The 25,500-nt window shown below is 40.7% G+C and overlaps 1 protein-coding gene across 1 annotated transcript in view; it reads left to right on the forward strand.

The window, feature by feature from the left end:
* Positions 1 to 25,500, forward strand: part of IL1RAPL1 (interleukin 1 receptor accessory protein like 1) — a 1,125,084-nt gene that overhangs the window by 1,093,351 nt on the left and 6,233 nt on the right. The window contains exon 9 of the mRNA XM_074968407.1: positions 2,980 to 3,123. Coding sequence (XP_074824508.1) covers positions 2,980 to 3,123 — 144 coding nt within the window. The remainder of the gene's footprint in view (positions 1 to 2,979; positions 3,124 to 25,500) is intronic.

Consider the following 25,500-nt stretch of genomic DNA (forward strand, 5'->3'; position numbering starts at 1 on the left):
TTATCTAAAGTGATCACTCTCCTTACAGTGTGTATGATAATCAAGGTGGGCCATTTTCAGCACAAATCCAGGGTTTAACAAGAACGGTTTTAGAAGTTCCCAGAAGTCATCTACTACAGGACAGGCCTAACAAAGAAAATAACAGAACGCCACTAGCCGTCACCTTCAGCCCCCAACTAAAACCCCTCCAACGCATTATCAAGGATCTACAACCTATCCTGAAGGATGACCCAACACTCTCACAAATCTTGGGAGACAGGCCAGTCTTTGCCTACAGACAGCCCCCCAACCTGAAGCAAATACTCACCAGCAACCACATACCACACAACAAAAACACTAACCCAGGAACCTATCCTTGCAACAAAGCCCGTTGCCAACTGTGCCCACATATCTATTCAGGGGACACCATCACAGGGCCTAATAACATCAGCCACACTATCAAAGGCTCGTTCACCTGCACATCTACCAATGTGATATATGCCATCATGTGCCAGCAATGCCCCTCTGCCATATACATTGGGCAAACTGGACAGTCTCTATGTAAAAGAATAAATGGACACAAATCAGATGTCAAGAATTATAACATTCAAAAACCAGTCGGAGAAAACTTCAATCTCTCTGGTCACTTGATTTCTGATTTCAAAGTGACTATCCTTCAACAAAAAAACTTCGAAAACAGACTCCAACGAGAGACTGCTGAATTGGAATTAATTTGCAAATTGGCTACAGTTAACTTAGGCTTAAATAGAGACTGGGAATGGTTGAGTTATTATGAAAAGTAACCTATTTCCCCTTGTTTATACCTTCCCCCCCCCCCCCCACTGTTCCTCAGACGTTCTTGTTAAACCCTGGATTTGTGCTGGAAATGGCCGACCTTGATTATCATACACATTGTAAAGAGAGTGATCACTTTAGATAAGCTATTACCAACAGGAGAGTGGGTTTGTTTTGGCGGGTGGGGGTGGAAGAAAACCTGGATTTGTGCTGGAAATGGCCCACCTTGATTATCATACACATTGTAAGGAGAGTGATCACTTTAGATAAGCTATTACCAGCAGGAGAGTAGGGTGGGGGGAGAGAAAACCTTTTGTAGTGATAAACACCCATTTTTTCATGGTTTGTGTGTATAAAAACATCTTCTGTATTTTCCACAGTATGCATCCGATGAAGTGAGCTGTAGCTCACGAAAGCTTATGCTCAAATAAATTGGTTAGTCTCTAAGGTGCCACAAGTACTCCTTTTCTTTTTTTGTGAACACAGACTAACACGGCTGTTACTCTGAAATCTGTATTCTTTTAAGTAAGCCTCCTCCCTACAGACCAGAAAAGTACTGAAAATATGAAATAACAAGCACTGATCTTAAAAATGTTAACACAAAGGAGTTTCTACCACAGTTTAGAAAAGAATTATATGGAATGTAAATACTTTTATTTTATTTTATTTTATTACACTTCTAGTGTCCTCTGGGGAGCAATGAAACCTTTTTAACAGTTGTGTATATCAGAATAATAAAAAGTGTCCATTTATTGGTAGAACATAGTAAAATTAAATGGAACTTTTCTCTAATCTTTTATTTCTTTAATTAAATTGTATAATAATGTATTATTACATATACATAACCAAAAAGTTTACCTGGATAACTTGAGGGTTTACATTGCTTAACCCAAGTACATGCTGACCAAATGGAGGTAAATGTTACGAAGACAGGATGTTGTTTATAGGGCACAGTGCCCCTTAGTAGTGCATTATGTAATGTTTTCCTTATGGAACTCTGTATTCTCTTCCAGTTAGGCTTTTTATCAGCCAAAATGTGTCCATTCAATTTCTAAGTCCTGTCCCAGTCCTTCTTCAGAACTGGGGGTTAGAAATATTTAAAATTAATGGGTTTTCCTGGGGTATACCAAGTTACTGTTCCTCTCTACTTTTAATATAGCAAACAAACAAAACCCTTGGAGCTTTGCACTGTTTCATATCTTTTTTTTTCTTTTCGCACTCTGATTTCTTATTTGAAAAGTAGTGAGAATAATAACAAAATGGACTCAAAAGAGTTACTTCTGCTTTCTTGAGTATTCATCTACTGAAAGTAGGATCAACAGACAATGATGTCTATCACTTATTGTTATTATCTGATAAATGACATCACTAAGGAGATTGCTGTTGTCAGACAGATAGTGCTGCATTTGATTGGATTCTTCCTCCTGAGGGATTGAGCTACATGACAATGATCTCCATCTATCATGTGAATCTTCAGTGGTACAATGTAACAAAGGAAGAGTGGTCATGCTCTGAATCTGAATGTCTGAACTGACAAATTGGATGATTTGCAACATCTAAACAAAAGCCCTCCCTGTTTAGGGAGAGACAGGGGGAATAACGATGAATTACAGATCAACAGGAAACTGTCAAAGATATTAACACATAACTGAGGAATGTGGTTTTTGGGGTTCCAAGGATGATTTGTCTTCATATCCCACAAGCATTTTTATTTATATTTTGAAAAAGTAAAATGGTTATCTTTAATCTAATGCAATTGACAGAAACCCAACATGAAACACAGTTGTGTGTTCTGATATTTTGTGTGAGGTGTTGGGGAGGAGGGTTGTGTCTGCCTTCAGCTCCACAAAAGGAGAGCAGTTATATGTGCTTAAAATATGAATGCTGTGACATAATATATCTATTGTGAGCAAAACAGTGATATACAGATATATATTAAACCTGCACAGAACATTGAGTAAAAACAGTTGACTGACTTTTCACATAACCTATTTAAAATGTGGTATGAGGGTATTTACATCTATATAAAGGAAAAACTGCATTATCTGTACGTCTCTCAGAGGGTCCCATGAATAATCTGGAAAATTAAATGCAAAAATCCTGCATTTGCATTCTACTGTTATCTTCAACCTGCAAAATATCTCCAGTGTTATCCTTTCTCCAGTTCTGAATGTGGTTGTTATTACATTTTATAATTCTTTGCAGAGCTGATGTATACAGTTGAGCTTGCTGGTGGGCTTGGTGCTATTCTGCTGCTGCTTGTTTGTTTAGTGACTATCTACAAGTGTTACAAGATTGAGATTATGCTCTTCTACAGGAATCATTTTGGAGCTGAAGAACTAGATGGAGGTAAGGCGTCTTCTCAGTATGTTTCCTACTTTCTAAATGTGCCGGTCTCTTTTTTCAAGTGGTTAATTTTCATTTTGGAGCAAGAAGTGTTAACAATGCGGCAACCATCAGTGGCGTTTCTCTCACTGCATTAGGCACTGCATTGAAAATGCATCCCTAGACAGCAGATTAGAAGCAATGATTGTTTGACTGATGCATTTGCTGCTCTGCAGATCTCCAGGAGACACCTATATCTTTTAGATTTTTACTCCCAACACCAAATGTAAATTACAGACATTCTATCCATATTGAAAGCCAACTTCACTTCCCCATAAACAAGTGAGTGTCTCCTCTAATTATATTCCCCCAAAGTATTAAGAGGTTGAAGTGAATCTCAATTTGCTCCTTGTTTAAGCTGATCAGTTTTGATAAACTGTACTGTATGTTTTGGAATTTACCCACCAGTCTATGCTCTTGAGTGTATTTCTTACCTGTTTAGAGAGTGGCTAAGGTTGATTAAACTAGTTGTTCTGCAGATGTGGTGATTCAAAGACATCTAGTTTAAACAATAGGAATTGGCATTATTTGCACTGAATTATACACTGCTTTTACCATTGAAGAAAAATGTTGTCTCTAACCACACTAATCAGTGTCACAGCTGAATAGCAAACTAGGTTGAACACTGGGCTTCGATTAATTAGGCTTGGTGCCTTCAGTCAGAGTTCTTGCTGTTTCAGACTGATACCATATGTGTGATACACTATATCCTTATTTACGAAAACCCTATTGAAATAAGGGTGTTAACCACTATTGAAGATACAAAGTATGGCTAGATGATATCCTGTTATATTTTATAGCGTGATGTGTGTGGGATGGGAGATGTTAGTCAAATCTGTCACAGTGAGGATGAACAGAGGCAGTAAAATTATAGGGGCCTATGTAATGTCATAGGATGGTGCACATTATGCCTAAGATCCCCAGGAGTTGACCCACTTCTTCCTACAATATAAAATATGCGAAGATGTGAAAAAGCTAGTGCCAAAACAACAAAATCAGACTCAAGTAATCTCACCTGCTATACACACCCACACATACCCCCACACACATAAATATATCAGTATCTTGCATCTCTGTGTCACCTTCTACTGAGAGATCACAGAAAAATGCTTTGCAACATTAATTTGTTAACTCATATAACACCCCAGTGTGATAGATTAGTATTACTACTCTTACGGTGAGGAAACTGAGACGCAGAAAGATTGTGACTTGCTCAGCATCACACAGGTTTTTGGTAGAACCTGCTTTCTTCTTAGCGTGACCAGATGTCCCAATTTTATAGGGACAGTCCTGATATTTTGGGCTTTTTCTTATATAGGCTCCTATTACCCCCCACCCCAGTTCCGATTTTTCACACTTGCTATCTGGTCATCCTATTTCTTCGGGAACCAACCTCCGCAACAAAGCAAACTGTCCTCTCCTTGTATGGATCTGTCTCCAGCTTGCAGTTCTTGCTTTCTAGAATTTGAAAACTCACATGGTTGGAAACATTACACACTGTAGTCTTATTACTTCACTGACCTAGGGAAGTGAAAATCCATCAGTCATTCTGAGATCCAAATCTCCCATTTAAAAATAGTAACCAAAAAGCACTCTTAGCAAGAAACTGAGTTCGGTTTTTGAAGAGGGAAAAATTAATATAATTGTCTATTTAAGTCAGTCTTCTCAGTAAAATAGATTCTGCCATTACAGCAAGTAGAGAAGATGTTCTCTTTAGATAATAAAAACAGCAGAAATTTTATGTGCTTAGCTCTGGTAATATGCTAAGTGAAATATTACTCTGAGATGCCAAGCAAAATAGAAAGTGTTGAATAAAGTGGAGCACATCAAAAGCAGAAAGAAAAACCTATTGCACTGAGGGAGTTACTGCAGCTGGACTTTTTACCCTAAGTGTCTGTTTCACTTAAGTTCTCCAAATTAATGCACATGTAGGAAGGCATAAAGGAAATGCCTTATGGACCAATACTTTATACTTTGTATAGGAAGAAATTGTAGAAGTAGGCTCCTGTCCTTTGTAGTTTTTATTACAAATAAGCATTGTGCTTCATTGTACTTTCCAGAGGCTCTCCACAAAATGCTCTTTTTCAAAATTCTCCCTATCCCTATCTTCTGAGAGGCATTAGCCATGTACCCACATGTTATCCATAATTTACATCATGTTCTGTCATATCCCAGCATAACATTTAGATAAGCAAACATTGACATATTCACAGGCTCTTTTTGTACAGTGTGCTGAATCCACAGAGGATTCCAAACTCTCTAAAATTTAGATCCAATTAAATTTCTCAGCAGAAGATATCCCTCAAAATGCAATGTTCAGTTTCTTTCCTGACAGAAGTGTGAGTCCTGCAGGATAGCAAAGCTCATCATGTTGTCTTCTCTCTTAGCCTTAGAAGAGAACTGCATTCATTTTTCTCATCTTTGCAATCTGATTCCTGTGCAATATGTGGGTAAACTGAAAGATGTATTTGAAAGCAAATTTTTACCTTTAGAGTGAGTGTAACTTAACCTCAGTAAATTCTATCAATATATTGCAGTTGAATGTGTTCCTTCATAGTTGCTGATCCCTCCCTCTAACCTCAAACTTGGATTATACCACATGACCCCGCCAAGGAACTAGGCCTTATTTCTTGACTCTCCAGCAAAAATTCTCCCTCATGCTTCACTCCTGTCATGTACCCAAGCCACCTTTGTTCCCAATTGCCAGTTCTCTGCCTCTCCCCCAGAGTTAGACCACCATCAGCTCTCATTGTACTTTGCATCTCCCTCAATGTGCCAATACATGTCTTTCAAGTGCCGGTTCCATCTCTCCCTCCTCCCCCCATGATTGTGCAACCTGACCAACTCCTAGCCCTCAGAATAGTCAGTTTCTAGCTATTATCCATAGGGAAATTTCAGAGCGCTATAAGATTACTAGGAGGCAGCATGTAATATAGGAAAAAGTGTGGGTTTGAGAACCAGAAATTCCTCCATTTTTAATCCTGAATCCATCACTGACTTGCTCTGTAACCTAGGCAAGTCTCTTCTGTATCATTTTACCCATCTGCTAATTGTAGACATATTATATTTTGGAGTGTTAAGAGAACTAATGAATCTTCTATAACACTGTGAAACACAGGCCAAAATTTTCAAAAATAGAAGCTTACTGGGAGCTTCTGCATGCTCAATACTTTTGAAAATCAGGCCACATAGAAAATCAGGCCTAATCATAGATTTAAGAGTCTAAGTATTTTTAAAAATTTTATACATAGAGTTCTATATAAGTGCTAAGTATAATTATTATTACAATCTACTGCTAGTAGAAGCTACCTTGACAAGGTATGACGTCACTTGTGCCACTAGAGTACACGGTATATACCAAATCCCTGGGTGAGCGATTTCATACCAGTTTCCATCCTGTGATAAAGCTAGTTTAACAGTTAATATTTACACAAAAGATTTAATATTTATATTTTTCAAGAAACTGAATGATCTCCAGTGTTGCCTTTTTTCCCCACGAGTAAAATAATTGTAATAACTTAACCAATTGGTATACTCGAATCAACAGAAAAAAATGCAAAATCTTCATGCTAGACAATCCCATAACTTCTTTCTCCTTTCTTCTCTTGAATATACAAACGTCTTGAAACCAAAAAAAGGAAGATGCTTTACATATATGTAATATATACATATAACATATATTTATATAAGTAAAGTTTTGTGTGTATATGTATATGTGTGTGTATATATATTGGTTATATATATATATATATATATTATACCTCTCCTGGTAGGGAGTGAAATCCTGTCCCCATTGAAGTTAATAGGCATGCCAGGATTTCACCCAGAAAATTTTGCCTCTGGATAACAGTGCCATCCTCTGTGCAAGAGTCTTTAATTATTAGGCTCAGATTTATTAAACCGAATGAAAGGCATTTCTCAACTGAAGCAGATGTTTACATACCAAATTCCAGTTGCAATAAATCCAGTGCTAGATTTGAGAATGTATGGACATATGGTAACTCCCCCTCGAGAAATAGTTTCCAAATATTGATGTGGACCCAGAAACAGTGGGACATGCTTGCCAGAATATGGTTAAATGTGGATATCATGACTTCATTAAACTATTAACCAATGAGGAAACACTACCCATCAGAACTGTTCCAGTGGCCCTGGGTTGTACAAACCTACAGTGGGTCTGAGACCATGCCCTTCTACTCCCCCAGGCCTGCTCAGACTGGGTGGAAGCCAGAGTCCCAACCTATTCCCTTCCTGCATGCAGGATGTAGGAGAGATGAGATGAAGGGATCCCCATGCTGTATTAGACATGGAAGCAAACTCCTTCACCATGTAATGTCATGGTCAGGGCCCCTGCTCAAGATGCACATTGGATTACATAAATCTCACATCAGACCCTTTTTTAACCCACCAACCACAATGTAAATGCCAAAGTTGTAATAAATGTAATTTAAATTCAAAAACTGGAGCTCTGGGGTGCTGGATGGAAAGTGAAAAAAAACCTCTCAAAACACAGCCATTGTGCTGCATAGAAAAAATCCCTTCCAGACCCCAAAACAAAATTTGGCAATAAGCTTAGTACCTGGCATAATAAGAGATCCAACTCACTAGATAAGAGTGGGGAAGAAGGGGGCTTGAGCAAAGCAAAACTGGCTACCAGCCAGCAATGGGCACAAATGATCCCTCCTTCCTACTCTCAGGTCCATGCAGGTCTGTCATGGGCTCAGTCATTCACAGGCAGCAGGATCAGGTAGGACAGACTCAGCCGGGATGGATGCTGTGGGAGACTGCCTCCTCCTACCCCCACACTGCAGGCCATTGGGAGGGAAGGATCAAGAGAACAAGTGGAAGCCCGAGTTTCCCCCTGTGCATTGGCCCACACCCAAGGCAAGTAGTGGAGGTGGTCCATGTATCCTTACTACTCCCAGACCCATTAGTCACACACTTGTTAGTGAGCAAAGTTAGCAAGCTTTAGTGCTATCCATGAACTTTTCAGATGAACTCAGAGTAACAATTTAAATTAGTGAGAGCAATGCTTACAGTCTAAAGGAATAAATAAACTCACAAACTGAAGAGTGAAAACGCAGAAGGTGATCAGCCCACCCTGAGTGGCTTTATTTAAAGGAACGGGTGGATAGGAGAACTGAAAATAAGAAATAATAGAAAAAGGCTGAATAAACAAATAAACAGATTAATACTCTAAAACCCACACAAACATTCTTTCTCCTAGCCATCCTCACAAAACCCTGTTACTCATTATACGTGGGGTGAATGAGGCAGCCGCCTAGGGTGCAAAGCCACAGGGGCAGAAAAACAAAGAAAAAAAAAACGGTAGGAGGTGTGAAAATGCCTTCTTGCCCCAAATGCTAAAATGCCTAGTTATGGCTCTGTCATCATGGGCTGGCTAAGAATGCTGTCAGGATTCAGTGGAAACAATTTCAGTTTTTTAGAGTAATAATGTTGGCTAAGTTGGGGGTGGTGCAACATTGTAGCACTCCTATGAGATCCCACAGGGTGAGCCACTCTGTACCAGTGAAGTTTGGGAGTCTTCTTACTAAACTGCTATCAGATGTTATTCATTCGCTCCATTTCCTTGATCCTTGCTGGAACGGGAACTAGTTGATGATAAGAAGGTCAGAGTGCCCTCTCTCTCCTCATAACAGTCCCTCCACTCCTGCCTCAGTCCCCTCGCTCGATGTGCCTCCCGGCAGAGTCTTTCAGACTGGTTCTTTGCAGAGGAGGATTTAACAGCTTTAAATGAGAACTCTGTTGCCTTCATCAGCTCTCTAACTCAAGCTTCAACTTGGAGAAATAACCCTGGCTTTGCATTGATTAGGAAGGTCTGTGGTGACATTTTCTACTCTATGTTGGTTGCTTTCTGAAAAGGAGAGCTTCCATTGCTTTTGGCACTGGGAGCCAAATCAGTGCTCAACTTAGAAGGCTTGGCAGGGCAGTTTCTGTCTTGGAATCACTGTTCGAAGTGGGACTGCTTATATAAACCACCTTCCTATGGGCACCTTCTCCTTCACCCCCATTTCTGTAGCAAAATACTGGCAAGGCTCACATGGGGTCATCCACATCAGATTTTGTCAAGACAAAAGAAGGTCATCCATAGTTCTTAATAACTTCTGTGGATTGTGAGTTAAGCTGAACAGGAACAAGGCACTTCTTATTCTGAAACATGTGGAGGTAATCAGGAACAACTCTATGTGTAGACAAGCCCATGCATTATGAAAAAAGGAGGACACCTTTGAGAATCTTTTAATATGAATTAGCTGCTAATACCTTGGGATATAATTTTTGCAAATGGTCTAGGCATCTTGGAAAGTATTTTTGTTAATGATTAGGCCATACAGGTATGACAACTCTGCAATTGCTGCTGAAGCTAGTGACACATTCCCACTTACAGAATCTCCCCTGGGGACCAATGAAATAACACTGCAGTAACAACCTTGAGTGTGCATATGAGTTCTAATTGGCTGCAGGCACAGTTTGCTAATAAGAAATGTTATTTCTTGAAGATCAATTTTGAATTTTATCAAATAAAGCAGCTACACAGAAATGCAGCTTTAATCCTTCCAAATGTTAGTAGTAGAATTAGTGGTAGAATTATACAGAAGCAGGATTTCTCCTCTTAATTAAAATTTATATTCTCACAGTGTTGACTCACTTTAAATCTTTTTAGTTTTATGCATTTGGCTGCATTTGAAATGTCATTCAAAGAGTAAAATCACAATTTATATCTGCATATGGGGGTTTGTAGCTTGTATCCCTGAAACTTATTGATTAAAAGAAAAATGGGTTCTATTGTTAGTGTCTCCCTAATTTTTTTATTGCAATTAAGGCATAATTTTAACTGAAATTCACATAAAAATTAACATTATCATAGTAATGTCCTTTGTAAGATTAACTGTAAGAAGAAGACAGATATAGCTACCTGTTCCAGAAATAGAATAGAAATAAATAACTGTTCAAAGATATACATTATCATGTTAAAAATTGCATATGAGTTAGCAAAGCCCTTCATATAGCATAGAAAGTGTGGGTAGATATTTCCACTATATGATCTCTTCTGGGCCTTAGCCAGGTGCTCTATCAAATATTTACATGCTTTGGAGTGTTCTAATAGCAAAGGTCACTCTAGCATCTATTACATTCTTTTGACCCCAAAATAGTCTCAAAGATATGAGAGGTTTGAAGATCACAGCTGACATAACCCAGTCTGGCAGACTTACTTGAAGTTAGTAGTGCTGTATGTTAGGGAAGGCAAATGAGTGACTGTACACTTTTCATTTTTTTTTTAAACCTAAGGAAAATTGGAGTCTGTTTCAAGACATAGGCTGAGGGTCTGTGTTTCCAAACCATTTTTTCCTCATTCTAATTCGGGAAACACTGTAACTGATTTTTCAGATCCCTAGTAGTTTGGGGGGTGGGGGGTGGAAAGGTTGGGTTAGAACCGAATTTGAAAATTCTGACAAATTTCAGCAAATTGAAAAAGTCTATTTTGAGTGAACAAACCATTTCATTCAACCTGAAATATTTTGTTTCTTGGCAGTTTTACAAGGTTGGATTCACAAAGTGGCCAAAGGAAGAGGTGGTAATGCCTCCCTTATAAGGTTTAGCCCAGTGGTTAGAGCAGAGATTGGCAATCTTTGGCACACAGCCTGCCAGGGTAAGGGTGGTGGGCCGGGTCAGTTTGTTTACCTGCCATGTCAGGTTTGGCCGATCGTAGCTCCCACTGGCCGCGGTTCGCCACTCCAGGCCAATGGGGGCTGCGGAAAGCAGCGCGGGCTGAGGGATGTGCTGGCAGTTACAAACCGGCCCGGCCCGCCAGGGGACTTACCCTGGTGGGCCGCGTGCTAAAGATTGCCGATCCTTGGGTTAGGGCACTCAGCTGGGATGTGGAAAACCCAGGTTTAATTCAACTCTTCCTGATGGGAGAAAGGATTTGAATAGGGGCAATGTTCCCTCTAATTTTTGACAGGCCGTGTGCAGAAAAAATTTCTTCCCTGCAAATTTTTGTGTGTGCGGTGTTTCACCGTGTGCGCAGGGTTTAGGATCTGTGTGCGTGCGCGCATGCGCACAGCTTAGAGGAAACAGTGAATGGGGGCTCCCACACCTCTTAGGAGAGTGCCCTAAGCACCAGACTATGGGATGTTCTGATCTGGGACTCTCTGTTGAAGTTTCAGAGTAACAGCCGTGTTAGTCTGTATTCGCAAAAAGAAAAGGAGTACTTGTGGCACCTTAGAGACTAACCAATTTATTTGAGCATGAGCTTTCGTGAGCTACAGCTCACTTCATCGGATGTATACTGTGGAAATTGCAGAAGACATTATATACACAGACACCATGAAACAATACCTCCTCCCACCCCACTCTCCTGCTGGTAATAGCTTATCTAAAGTGATCATCAAGTTGGGCCATTTCCAGCACAAATCCAGGTTTTCTCACCCTCCGCCCCCCCACAGACAAACTCACTCTCTTGCTGGTAATAGCCCATCCAAAGTGACCACTCTCTTCACAATGTGTATGATAATCAAGGTGGGCCATTTCCTGCAGAAATCCAGGTTCTCTCACCCCCTCATCCCCCTCCAAAAACCACACACACAAACTCACTCTCCTGCTGGTAATAGCCTACTTGTTTTTTCCTACAAGACGTTCTGGTAAAACTTGGATTTATGCTGGAAGTGGCCCACCTTGATTGTCATGCACATTGTGGGGAGAGTGGTCAGTTTGGATGAGCTATTGCCAGCAGGAGAGTGAGTTTGTGTGTGGGGGGGGGAGGGGTGAGAAAACCTGGATTTGTGCTGGAAATGGCCCACCTTGATTATCATGCACATTGTAGGGAGAGTGGTCACTTTGGATGAGCTATTACCAGCAGGAGAGTGAGTTTGTGTGTGTATGGGGGTGGGGGAGTGAGAAAACCTGGATTTGTGCTGGAAATGGCCCACCTTGATTTTCATGCAGGTTGTAAGGAGAGTGGTCACTTTGGATAGGCTATTACCAGCAGGAGAGTGAGTTTGTGTGTGTGGTTTTTGGAGGGGGGTGAGGGGGTGAGAGAACCTGGATTTCTGCAGGAAATGGCCCACCTTGATTATCATACACATTGTGAAGAGAGTGGTCACTTTGGATGGGCTATTACCAGCAAGAGAGTGAGTTTGTCTGTGGGGGGGCAGAGGGTGAGAAAACCTGGATTTGTGCTGGAAATGGCCCAACTTGATGATCACTTTAGATAAGCTATTACCAGCAGGAGAGTGGGGTGGGAGGAGGTATTGTTTCATGGTGTCTGTGTATATAATGTCTTCTGCAATTTCCACAGTATGCATCCGATGAAGTGAGCTGTAGCTCACGAAAGCTCATGCTCAAATAAATTGGCTAGTCTCTAAGGTGCCACAAGTACTCCTTTTCTTTCTGTTGAAGTTGTTCCACTTTGGATAAATAATTAGTCACTGGTGCAAGGACGTGAACCTGGGTCTCCCGTCTCCTTGTTGAGTGCTGTAAGCAACAGGCTATAGGGACACTTTCTTTCTCTTGCCCACAGACTATTTAATTATTTATACAAAAATGGCTTCAACAGAGGAAGCTGAAAAAATCCCAACCTACGCTACCCACCTGTGACCAGAAAAGCAAAGCAAATCTTACCCTTGCAAGGCTGCCTCCCAGTTCACAAATTGCATTAGTCTATGAATTCATCCAAAAAATAATGCAGTCAATATTTTAATTCGTGTTTAGTCTCTGCTGACCTTTCATAGATCACTCAGGTAGCATTTAGTGCGTGTTCATTCTTTGGATACCTTATAGTAATATTCCTTTTGTAGTTTTTACATTCAACTAGCAAACATTTTGCAGCAATAGAGAGAATAGTTAATATCACTGTCTTTTAAATGTCATAATCTTTTTAGAACTCTAAAACTCGTATAAGAGTGTCTGGATTTTCATATCAATCTTCTAAGACTCTAATGTATCTAATATTTTATTTAACAAGTAGTAAATCTTCAGAAGTAGAATTTAATTTAAATTTTTACTGTTAATGAGAGCAACTGAGAGTGAATCTAAACATGTTTTTTTCTAATTTCATTAGATATATGAAATTAGAACAAAGCTCAGCAAAAGTTCTACCATTAATAATAGATTACTCCGTTTGGTTTTGTTAATTAAATAATATTCTATCTGGTGTATCTATCAATGCCATATTTGAGTTTTGACAATTGCAAGTCAGCAAAAATATAGATGATAAAACTTGTATGTTTGAAATAGTGGCACTGTATTAATCTTTCAGACCTCTTACACCAGATTTTCACTTGTTCTGAATTATTACCTATTTTCAGGCAATATCAGCTGTGTTTCAGAAATTCAGTTTTTTAGGGAAAAGGTTTATATTAGTATTCATATAAAACACCCTACAAACAGTGTAATTTATTAATGAGATTTATCATGAGATTTAGGCTTCTAAAATTCAAAAAGAGTTAATGAATTGATTGGAAGGTAGCAAAAAAATAACTAAACTAAAGCTCATTACAGAATTAGTTCACTTGCTATTTAAATAGCAAGCCTCCATCACTATTGAAACAAGTTTGAGAATCTCAACGTAATCCCAAATGTTGCATGTCACAAAGCCACCAGATAAATTAGCACAATTGTCTTTGTTTGAAAAGCTGGAAGTATATTAACTGAGCTACTATATCTTGGGAATTTTTCACATTAAATGCTTGCACTATGGCTACCCCAATGCTAACAGTCCCTTACTTTCATAAACACTAAAATTGACTCACCGTTATTTAAATGCATGATGAGTTTCATTTTTCTATTAACCTTCCATAAATGTTAGGGGAAGAAATCATTTTTAAATTTTGCAAAGACTCATGATGACTTTAGATTCTCCGGATGCCTAGGCAGTAAGACAAACATTTCAATTACACTCTTCACTATGTTGAGGGAGATGGAAAATACATGCCTGCAATACATTCGGTGTATTCACAAATTATGAAGCCCACTCAAATTAGAACTTGTTACTATTGTTTTTAAATGGCTAAAATCGTTGGGAAAAATCTCTTGATGCCTATTTAAATAATTTCTTATCGAACAAGGTAATTAAAAATAGCAAAGCTTGCTGTATGAAATTGTCTTTGAATCAGTATGGCACTGATGAATCTGGTCTCATTTCTGTTTCTTTTCTTGAAATCCTAGTTATGTCTGAATCTATTCTATGCTGAAATGTACTCTGGGGAAGGTGGAGAATTAGTTATCCATCAAGTTTCCCACTGATCTAGAAATGGAACGTCTGTTAAAGTCAGAAGTGGCTTGCTGGCTACAGTTAGCAACAAAGGAATCTGCATGTGATCAGCTCTGTTTAATCTAGTAGAGGTTTCTGCAGTTAATATTAATTACTCTACAGCTGTGTTTCCAAGACTTTGGATGCCGCTTGTTCAGGGAAAGCGCCTGGTGGGCTGGGCCGGTTTGTTTACCTGCCGCGTCTGCAGGTTTGGCCAATCACGGTTCCCACTGGCCCCGGTTCGCCACTGCAGAACAATGGGGGCTGTGGGAAGCAGCGCAGGCCGAGGGTCGTACCGGCCGCCACTTCCAGCAGCCCCCATTTGCCTGCAGCAGTGAACCACGACCACTGGGAGCCACGATCAGCCGAACCTGCGGACGCGGCAGGTAAACAAACCGGCCCGCCGGAGGCTTTCCCTGAACAAGCGGCGTCCCAAGTTTGGGAAACACTGCTCTACAGGATTTCAAGACACATGAGAGAGATGAAGAGCCTAACTAGCTGTAAGGTTCATTAAAAGTAAGCCCTGGACCTAGCAATGCTACTTGTGACATTTGTCCAAACAGTGTTGGTTTTTCCATGTTAACTGCTTTGTGGTCAAGTACATTGCATCTGCCACACAGCAGAATTTGTGATCTGCTTCAGTGGGGCTGACCACAACCAACTGACTCACATGCACTCCATGAAATGATATACTTTTATCCACAAGTGTAATTCTTATGGCCTGATTCAGCAAAAATATCTGCAGTCATTAAGGCCATTTAAATCCTCAAAGGCCGCAGGGGGCTGAATGGTGGCCAACCTATTAATAGGTCAGGTGTGCACATAATACCACTCATTCCAAGTAGAGTCTATCATTCAGCACCTGGAAAAGTGTAAGACAACTTTTGTGCATTGGCTCACATCCTTTTGCATGTCTCAGTTGTTGAAAGAGAATGCATACAGATGCATATTTACATGCTCAATAACCCATTTACTCCTATGGGCATATAGATGCAAAAGATTCATGAAGTTTGGGTCTCATTTTATGAAATCTAGTTACAATGAGCCATTTAAATGACTGCTATACAGGCGGTTCTTACGTCTTAAAATCAGAAAAAGCATCTGTGCCTGCAGCCCAAGAAGCGTGTATAGCTTCTGATGGTCAATGACTCTGAAGACTTACTGGGGGTGCATAGGGTGTTAAGATGGCCACTAACAGAAATGAAGATTAGGCAAAAAGTGTACCCTGGGATGACCAATTTAAAGGTTTAGGGTGAAATCCTGGCTCCACTGAAGTCAATAGCAAAATTCCCATTGACTTCAGTGGAGCCAGCATTTCACCTTTAATATCTACCTTGCAGAGCCAGTTTAGACAATGCTGGCAGATAGGCAGCTCACTGGGCCTCCACAACACAGAGACTGTAGAAATGATACCTAGAGGTTTGCCTTTATGTTTCACTGCTACAGAGTGCAGGGATACAAGCTGCTTTGTGCTGACCGAGACCTCTGTGGAGATACCTTGAGCCCCTATAAGGGAAATTATGCACACTGTATCTGGACCCATTCCCTACTGGTCCCCTCTGTGTGGAACTAATGAAACCCATCTCTCCCCTTCCCATCCCCCACCCCCATTGGCATGGCAGAGTTGTTTGAGGGAGGCTAAGTTGGAGGAAGCTATACACTGAACTTGTGCTTTGCAGCTGGGGCCTCAATTGCATAGCTATGCTGGGGACAGGGAGAGGGCAAACTGGTTCAAACTAGTCTCACTGCCGGCTTTATTTTTTTAGTTGTTTCAAATGAGTCATGTAATAAACAGTTCACAAAAATGTCTATAGTAGTAATCCTTTCCCCCTCTACAGCTACAGGTTTATAAATATGCATGGGGCTGTCATAGGATGTTATATGTCATGTAGGGTTGTGTCGATTGAATCACTTCACATAATATAATGTGATTGTGCAGCCCAACTTGATACAGTGAAAGGTGTGCTACCCTGATAAATAGCTAGAAAGAGCAATCTTCAAATAGTTAAAGGAAATTGAGCTCTCACAAATAAAGGTGATATTTAGAGTTTGCTTTTAATCTCTACCAACAAAAAGATTCAGAGGAAGTCTTCATCTTCCTTGTCTTTGTGTGGTAATTAGCAGGTATTTTTCCTGCTAAGCGTGGGAGGAAGCAGGCAGTGAATGACTGTGATTCAGTTTATCACTAATGCATGCAAGCCTCAGAAAAACAAATCTCTGAAATGGCATAATCTATACTTAAAGCCAAAGTGCAAGCAACAATCAATCACATTTTCTTTCTGAAGATACACTGATAGCAGCTTTAATAGCACTTCTTATGCTAATGAGGAGAAATTAGTAAATTCTCATTTGAAAGAGGAGATTGTATTGTCATCATGTCTCTAGGTTTTGCTTTTGGCTGTGGGTTTTTGGTTTTGTTTCTGTTTTTTCATGTGCTGAATTTGTGTGAACTGATTTTTGAACCCAGGCGAAGGATGTTGATGTAGAGGGAGATGGCTTCCATGATGGCAAGGATGATGTTCTAAGGAAGGTTGTTAATGTTGTAGAGTTTCTGGAGGAAGTTGGTTGTGTATTGGAGTAAAGTGGCCACTTGTGTTTGAGCATGGTTTGTATGAGTCCCAGTATTCCTTCAGTAAGAGGGTCATGGCCAGATATGATGGGTCTGCCTGGATTCCCTTGTTTCTGTATCTTGGGAAGTGTGTAGAAGGTCTCTGGAGTGGGTTTGTGGGGTATGAGTTTGTAGAGTTTCTCTTGGAATTGTTTGGGGAAGGATTTGATTATACTCTTAAATTCCTGAGTGAATTGCAAAGTAAGGTCTTCTCTGAGTTCTTTATAATAGATGCTGTCAGAGAACCTCATTGATGTAGTCATTATGGTTGAGGACTACAATGGTACCCTCTTTGTCTGCTGGTTTGGTCACTGTCTGGTGATTGAATTTCAGGGACTGTATTGCTGTACTCTGAGAGGTGGAGCGATTATGGTGGATGTAATATTTGATAGGGATTTCAGAGTCAGTCTTTTTTTCCCCCGACCAATCAATGTAATGATCAAGAGTGTGGTTTTGTCTGCTGTTGGGGGTGCAGTGAGCTGATTCATTTTTCCTATGACTGTTGGTGGGGACATGGCAGTTGTGATCCAGTTGTCCTACACAATCAAAACATCTGATCTACCTCATCCAGTGCACTAAATGCTGCAATAACAATTATGTGGGTGAAAAAAATCAATCATTATGCTCCCCAATAAACTCATAGAAAAATGATAAAAGATAATGTCATGTCATCAATCAGCAAACACTTTTCAAAAAATGATCACTCTATCTTTGACCTCCCTGTCCTCATCCTCAAAGGAAACCTGCATAACACCTTCAAAAGACGAGCCTGGAAGCTTAAATTCATAACTCTGCTAGATATTAGAAATCCATTAACTCACTAAAGACACTGCATTTATGGCTCATTACAACACTCGGTAACCCACTGTCCCTCCTTTGTTCTACGACTGCAGAAGTATTAACTTCCCACTTCATCTTGAATGGTCTCTTGCAACATGTGTTAATTCCTTATGCTAAACAATCTGTTACACCTTGTGTTTAATTGTGACAATCTGGCCTGGTCAACACTACAGAATTAGGTCAACGCAAAGCAGCTTAGGTCAACCTAACTAGGGACGTAGAATTTGAAAGTGTAAGGCAGCTTAGGTGAAAGTGATCATGAAATGGTAATGTTCATGATTCAAATGAATAGTAGGAGGGAAAGCAGCACAATAAAGATAATGGATTTCAAGAAGACAGACTTTAGCAAACTCAGTGAGTTGGTAGGTAAGATCCCATGCAGAGCAAATCGAAAGGGAAAAACAGTTCAAGACAGTTAGCACTTGTTCAAAGTGACATTATTAAGGATACCAGAGCAAACTATACTACTGCATAGGAAAGATAGGAAGTATGGCAAGAGATCACCCCAGTTTAACCAGGAGATCTTCAATGATCTGAAACTCCAAAGAGAGTCCTACAAAAAGTGGAAACTAGGTCAAATTACAAAGGATGAATATAAACAAATAACACAAGTATGTAGGGACAAAATTAGAAAGGCCAAGGCACAAAATGAGATTGAGCTAGCTAGAGGCATAAAAGGTAACAAGAAAATATTCTGCAAATACATTAGAAGCAAGATGAAGACCAAGGACAGGGTAGGCCTATTACTCAATGGGGGCAGGGGGGGCGGGGTAACAGAAAATATTTCCAACACACCTCTGAACAACGTACTAATCCACAGAGACCTTCCTACCAACACTACAAAAAGAAGGATTCTGGGTGGACTCCTCCTGAAGGTCGAAACAACAGACTGGACTTCTACATAGAGTGCTTCCGCCGACGTGCACGGGCTGAAATTGTGGAAAAGCAGCATCACTTGCCCCATAACCTAAGCCATGCAGAACACAATGCATCCACAGCCTCAGAAACAACTCTGACATCATAATTAAAAAGGCTGACAAAGGAGGTGCTGTTGTCATCATGAATAGGTCGGAATATGAACAAGAGGCTGCTAGGCAGCTCTCCAACACCACTTTCTACAAGCCATTACCCTGTGATCCCACTGAGGGTTACCAAAACAAACTACACCATTTGCTCAAGAAACTCCCTGCCAGCAATGCTCCTCTGCCATGTACATTGGTCAAACTGGACAGTCTCTATGTAAAAGAATAAATGGACACAAATCAGATGTCAAGAATTATAACATTCATAAACCAGTCGGAGAACACTTCAATCTCTCTGGTTACGCGATTACAGATGTAAAAGTCGCAATATTACAAAAAAAATTTTCAAAAACAGACTCCAATGAGAGACTGCTGAATTGGAATTAATTTGCAAACTGGATACAATTAACTTAGGCTTGAACCAGAGACTGGGAGTGGATGGGTCATTACACAAAGTAAAACTATTTCCCCATGTTTATTCTCCCCCCCCCACCCCTCACTGTTCCTCAGACATTCTTGTCAACTGCTAGAAATGGCCCACCTTGATTATCACTACAAAAGATTTTCTCCCCCCCGCCCGCTCTCCTACTGATATTAGCTCATCTTAAGTGATCACTCTCCTTACAGTGTGTATGATAACACCCATTGTTTCATGTTCTCTGTGTATATAAATCTCCCCACTGTATTTTCCACTGAATGCATCCGATGAAGTGAGCTGTAGCTCACGAAAGCTTATGCTCAAATAAATTTGTTAGTCTCTAAGGTGCCACAAGTACTCCTTTTCTTTTTTAGAAAATATGGAAGTGGCAGAAGTGTTAAATGACTTTTTTGCTTCCATTTTCACCAAAAAGATTAATAGCAATTTGGACATCTAACATAGTGAATGCCAGTTAAAATGAGGTAGCATCAGAGGCTGGAATAAAGAAAGACCAAGTTCAAAATTACTGCCTAGGAAGGAGTACTGCGGAAAGGGATCTGGGGTTCATAGTGGATCAAAAGCTATATATGAGTCAACAGTGTAACACTGTTTCAAAAAAAGCAAACATCATTCCTTGATGTATTAGCAGGATTGTTGTAAGCAAGACATGAGAAGTAATTCTTCCGCTCTACTCCACGCTGATAAGGCCTCAACTGGAGTATTGTGTAGAGTTCTGGATGCCACATTTCAGATAGGATGTGGACAAACTGGAGAAAGTCAAGAGAAGAGCAACAAAAATGATTAAAGGTCTAGAAAACATGGGAAGATTGAAAAAAAATGGTTTGTTTAGTCTGGAGAATAGAAGACTGAGAGGGGACATGATAACACTTTTCAAGTATATAAAAGGTTATTACAAGGAGAAGGGAGAAACATGTTTTCCTTAACTTTTGAGGATAGGACAAGAAGCAATGGGCTTCAACTGCAGCAAGGGCAGTTTCGGTTGGACATTAGGAAAAACTTCCTGTCAGGGTAGTGAAACACTGGTATAAATTGGCTAGGGAGATTGTGGAATGTCCATCATTGGAGATTTTTAACAGCAGGTTAGAAAAACACCTGTCAGGGATGGTCTAGATAATACTTAGACCCGTCATGAATGCAGGGGACTGGACTAGATGACCTCTCAAGATCTCTTCCAGTCATAGAATCATAGAATATCAGGGTTGGAAGGGACCTCAGGAGGTCATCTAGTCCAACCCCCTGCTCAAAGCAGGACCAATCCCCAGCTAAATCATCCCAGCCAGGGCTTTGTCAAGCCTGACCTTAAAAACTTCTAAGGAAGGAGATACCACCACCTCCCTAAGTAAAGAATTCCAGTGTTTTACCACTCTCCTAGTGAAAAAGTTTTTCCTAATATCCAACCTAAACCTCCCTCACTGCAACTTGAAACCATTACTCCTTGTTCTGTCATCAGCTACCACCAAGAACAGTCTAGATCCACCCTCTTTGGAACCCCCTTTCAGGTAGTTGAAAGCAGCTATCAAATCCCCCCTCATTCTTCACTTCCGCAGACTAAACAATCCCACTTCCCTCAGCCTGTCCTCATAAGTCATGTGTTCCAGTCCCCTAATCATTTTTGTTGCCCTCCGCTGGATGTTTTCCAATTTTTTCACATCCTTCTTGTAGTGTGGGGCCCAAAACTGGACACAGTACTCCAGATGAGGCCTCACCAATGTCGAATAGAGGGGAACGATCTGCTGGCAATGCCCCTACTTATACATCCCAAAATGCCATTGGCCTTCTTGGCAACAAGGGCACACTGTTGACTCATATCCAGCTTCTAGTCCACTGTAACCCCTAAGTCCTTTTCCGCAGAACTGCTGCCTAGTCATTCGGTCCCTAGTCTGTAACGGTGCATGGGATTCTTCCGTCCTAAGTGCAGGACTCTGCACTTGTCTTTGTTGAACCTCATCAGATTTCTTTTGGCTCAATCCTCTAATTTGTCTAGGGCCCTCTGTATCCTATCCCTACCCTCCAGCGTATCTATCTCTCCTCCCAGTTTAGTGTTATCTGCAAACTTGCTGAGGGTGCAATCCACACCATCCTCCAGATCATTTAGGAAGATATTGAACAAAACCGGCCCCAGGACTGACCCTTGGGGCACTCCACTTGATACCGACTGCCAACTAGACATGGAGCCATTGATCACTACCCATTGAGCCCGACGATCTAGCCAGCTTTCTATCCACCTTATAGTCCATTCATCCAGCCCATACTTCTTTAACTTACTGGCAAGAATACTGTGGGAGACCGTGTCAAAAGCTTTGCTAAAGTCAAGGAACTACACGTCCACTGCTTTCCCCTCATCCACAGAACCAGTTATCTCATCATAGAAGGCAATTAGATTAGTCAGGCATGACTTGCCCTTGGTGAATCCATGCTGACTGTTCCTGATCACTTTCCTCTTCTCAAGTGCTTTGGAATTGATTCCTTAAGGAACTGCTCCATGATTTTTCCAGGGACTCAGGTGAGGCTGACTGGCCTGTAGTTCCCAGGATCCTCTTTCTTCCCTTTTTTAAAGATGGGCACTACATTAGCCTTTTTCCAGTCGTCCGGGACTTCCCCCGATCACCATGAGTTTTCAAAGATAATGGCCAATGGCTCTGCAATCACATCCGCCAACTCCTTTAGCACTCTCGGATGCAGCGCATCCGGCCCCATGGACTTGTGCTCGTCCAGCTTTTCTAAATAGTCCCGAACCACTTCTTTCTCCTCCTCACCGGTCCTATGAGTCTATGATTCTATAAGTGTTTAATTTAAATTTTGCTCCCACCGATATAACTACCCAGCTATGCCAACTTAATAACTCCACATCCATGAGTGGCGTAGTGTCAAGGTCAATGTAGTTAGGGTGACGCAGTGTCAGTGTAGACACTGTGTTGTTTATGTCAACTGTTACTGGCTTTCAGGTGCCTTTCTATAATGCCCCACAGTAACAGTACAATAGATACAAGCTATGCTGGTGACGCTGACACAAGCAGCAAAGTGTAGACACACATAAGTGATGTAATTACTGTGGTAGCTGTATGCTGAGGTAAGCTAGGTCGACTTAATTTTGTGTGTAGGCATGGCCTCTGAGTCAGGCACGCCAGAACAGACGGACCAGAGGAAGAAGCAGTGCGGGGACGGGGCACGGGGGGCAGAGGTGGTGTGAGGTTGGGGGCTTGGGGAGAAGGGGCAGTGCGAGGGCAGGGCCTCAGGAGGCATAGACAGTGCGAAGGTGGGGGCTTGGGGAGAAAGGACAGTATGGCGGCGTGGCATGTGGCTGGGTCCCCGGTTCAAGCATCTGTTTCCCCCTCCTTTTAGGGCACTTCTGCTGCTCCTGCTCTGAGTACCTTTCCCAGACCTGAAGAAGAGCTCTGTGTATGCTCAAAAGGTTGTCTCTTTCTCCAACAGAAGTTGGTCCAATAAAAGATCACACCTTGTCTCTCTAAATCATAAAATGAACAGTCAAAGGAATCATGTTGCCAGTTTATCTCAGTGCTTCTGTTTGTCACTCTTTCTGACAAATAGTTAAAATAAATTCTGCTTTACTAAGATCCACAGCATATTTGTCATGGTAGTTAGGGGCCTAAATAATAGAAAAGAGAGCAAAGCAAGAATGAAATTAAGGATAACAATTTCCGAAGCCAGAGGTCCTCATCAGAGAGAACCCTGCCTCAAGACATGGCATGGGAAAACTAAGGTTCCAAGAGCCAGTCATCTTAACTGCCATGATGAGGTATAAGGTGACAGTCTGTGTTTAAGATAATCAGATCTGAAATTAATACATTTTTTAAATTCTTCAGTACCTCTTGAATTCTAAATGTAAATTTACAGTACAGAAATTTGAAAACATATACTACCCTGAATTCTAAATGAAGTCCTATTAGGAATGCAGCTGCCTGCTCCTTGCATTCAGGGCCGGCTCCAGGCACCAGCAAAGGAAGCAGGTGCGTGGGGCGGCCAATAGAAAGGGGCGGCACTCCGTGCGTTATTGGGGCGGCGTGTCCGGGTCTTCGGCTGCAATTCGGTGGCGGGTCCTTCATGCCCTCTCTTCCTCTTCGGCGGCAGCTCAATTGGATTTCTCTTACTTTCTTTTTCTTCGCCGCTTAGAGCAGCAAAAAAGCTGGAGCCGGCCTTGCTTGCATTATGCAGAATATTGCACACACATTCACTAGGTATCGTGTATCTCCATGACCTGAGCTTGATGCCTTCTACCTTATGGTTGGAAGTCAAGGTGTTAATTTTAACCTGCATGGTTCTAGTTAACCTGTGATCTGGTTGTCTGAGAGATCACGTCTCTCTGTAATATTGTACCCTAGTTGCAGTCAGTGGAGACACTGGAGCTGGACCCTCTACAGTATAGAAGAAAGGTATTGTTGAAATAAATATTACACTGTTGCATTTAAGCAAGAAAACAATGAGAGAATGCAAACAATTTTCGCTCAGATTAGAAATGTACAAACTGTCTCAATAGGAAATGCCCTGATACCTTCAAACCAGTTTGTCTGAATACTCATTCTTCCTTATAATGTATCCCCTAGAGAAATTAATGCAGTCACATACCCAATCAAGAAATTTTAAAGTACCTTGGCCATGCTCAAGCAAGGATCATTATTGTTGCTACTTGTAATTCTATGACACCTTTCAATCAAATCTTATTTTTTAAAAAAAAAAATGTAAAATTACCCAAGTTTCTGCTGTTTATGGTAGTTTTCCAATAATCTCTTTATTTTATTGCTGATTAATAATATAAGATATACAACCTATTTCTGTGTAATCTGGTGCTTTCTCCTCTGTAATCAGCCTCTTCCTCCTACTTCATTCATTCAGTGAAGTCACAAGCCATTGGTTTGTGACATGAGACTTGTTTCTGTCTTGATGAATGTTGATATTCCAAATACTGCAGTGAAGCATGACTGAAGGAATTATCCAGGAAGAAAGTGTTTATAGTTCAGGGAGATCTTCTGGTCTGTTGTACACACGCAAACACATCTCCTTGATATTTGACACCAATGTGGAAGAAAATACAGCTCAAGTACAAAACCGTAGAATGGGGATTTGATATAATGTTATATTTGTAAAGTTGGTAGTATGGCTGTGGTATGATGTAGCATCTGTAAATGTTAGCGTATAGCGTGTACAGTTGACAGGGAGAGGGGAGCGGAACAATATGTAAAATGTCATATATTCATTTTGTATAGACAGGGAACACTAGTCCTGCATTCTGCATGCTTTTTTAAACAGGAGCTGTTAAAATGTAAAAAGGAGTAAAGTGAGAAAAGGATTTGTAGTTAGTAAATAGCTGAATTTCAGCATTGAATGAATATAACATGACTTATGGCACACAGTAGAATATTCAATCAGGCCTCCTTTACAAGCAATTGATATTCTCTATGGCCTGTGCATAATACTGTCTAGAGAATTAAAGGATGTTAACATTTCATTACTCCTGCCATTGATTTTTCTCTACTTTCTTCACAACAAAAATCAAAATGTGACCTCTTATTCCACTGAATTAGTTCCAGAGCACTTGCCATTATTGACTTCCTAATGAAAATTAATGAGGGCTTCTTTCATTCAGTCTTACAAGTAAGCACAGCAAGCAAATTTCCAAAAAGGGTGATTTTTTCCTCCTCAGATTGAAATGAAAAAGACCATATTAAATACAAATCCTACATTAAGGCAGCATTAAGTGTGCAAATTTAAACACTCAAAAGTCAGAACATTCATAATATTTTAATTATGATTTCAGTTGCACCATTGGGGCCCAATGCTGCAAAAACGTAACCATGTCAGTAGCTTTACTCATGTACATTCAATGAGACTGCTCATATAAGTAAAGTTACTTCTGTGTTTAAATCTTTGCAGCATTGGGCCCTTTATTTGTTTATATTCCACATATTTGGTCACATTCTGCCCCCCCCAACCCTTTCATCCTGTATAGGGGAAACTGAGGGTGGCATAGAGCATCATTTACACTAAACGCTTCTGGGCCCATGATGTGGGACATGGTCAGCAGTCCCTGGGTGCTAGATCAGCAGACTTTAGGCAGCAGACTTAAGTTAGAGCAACAGTAAGGCGTAAAGCCACCTTTGCCCTCCATCAACTTCTCCAGACTTGCACTGAGCACAATTCAGCTTGA

Source organism: Natator depressus, chromosome 1 (genome assembly GCF_965152275.1).
Source record: "Natator depressus isolate rNatDep1 chromosome 1, rNatDep2.hap1, whole genome shotgun sequence".
Classification (NCBI taxonomy): Eukaryota; Metazoa; Chordata; order Testudines; family Cheloniidae; genus Natator; species Natator depressus.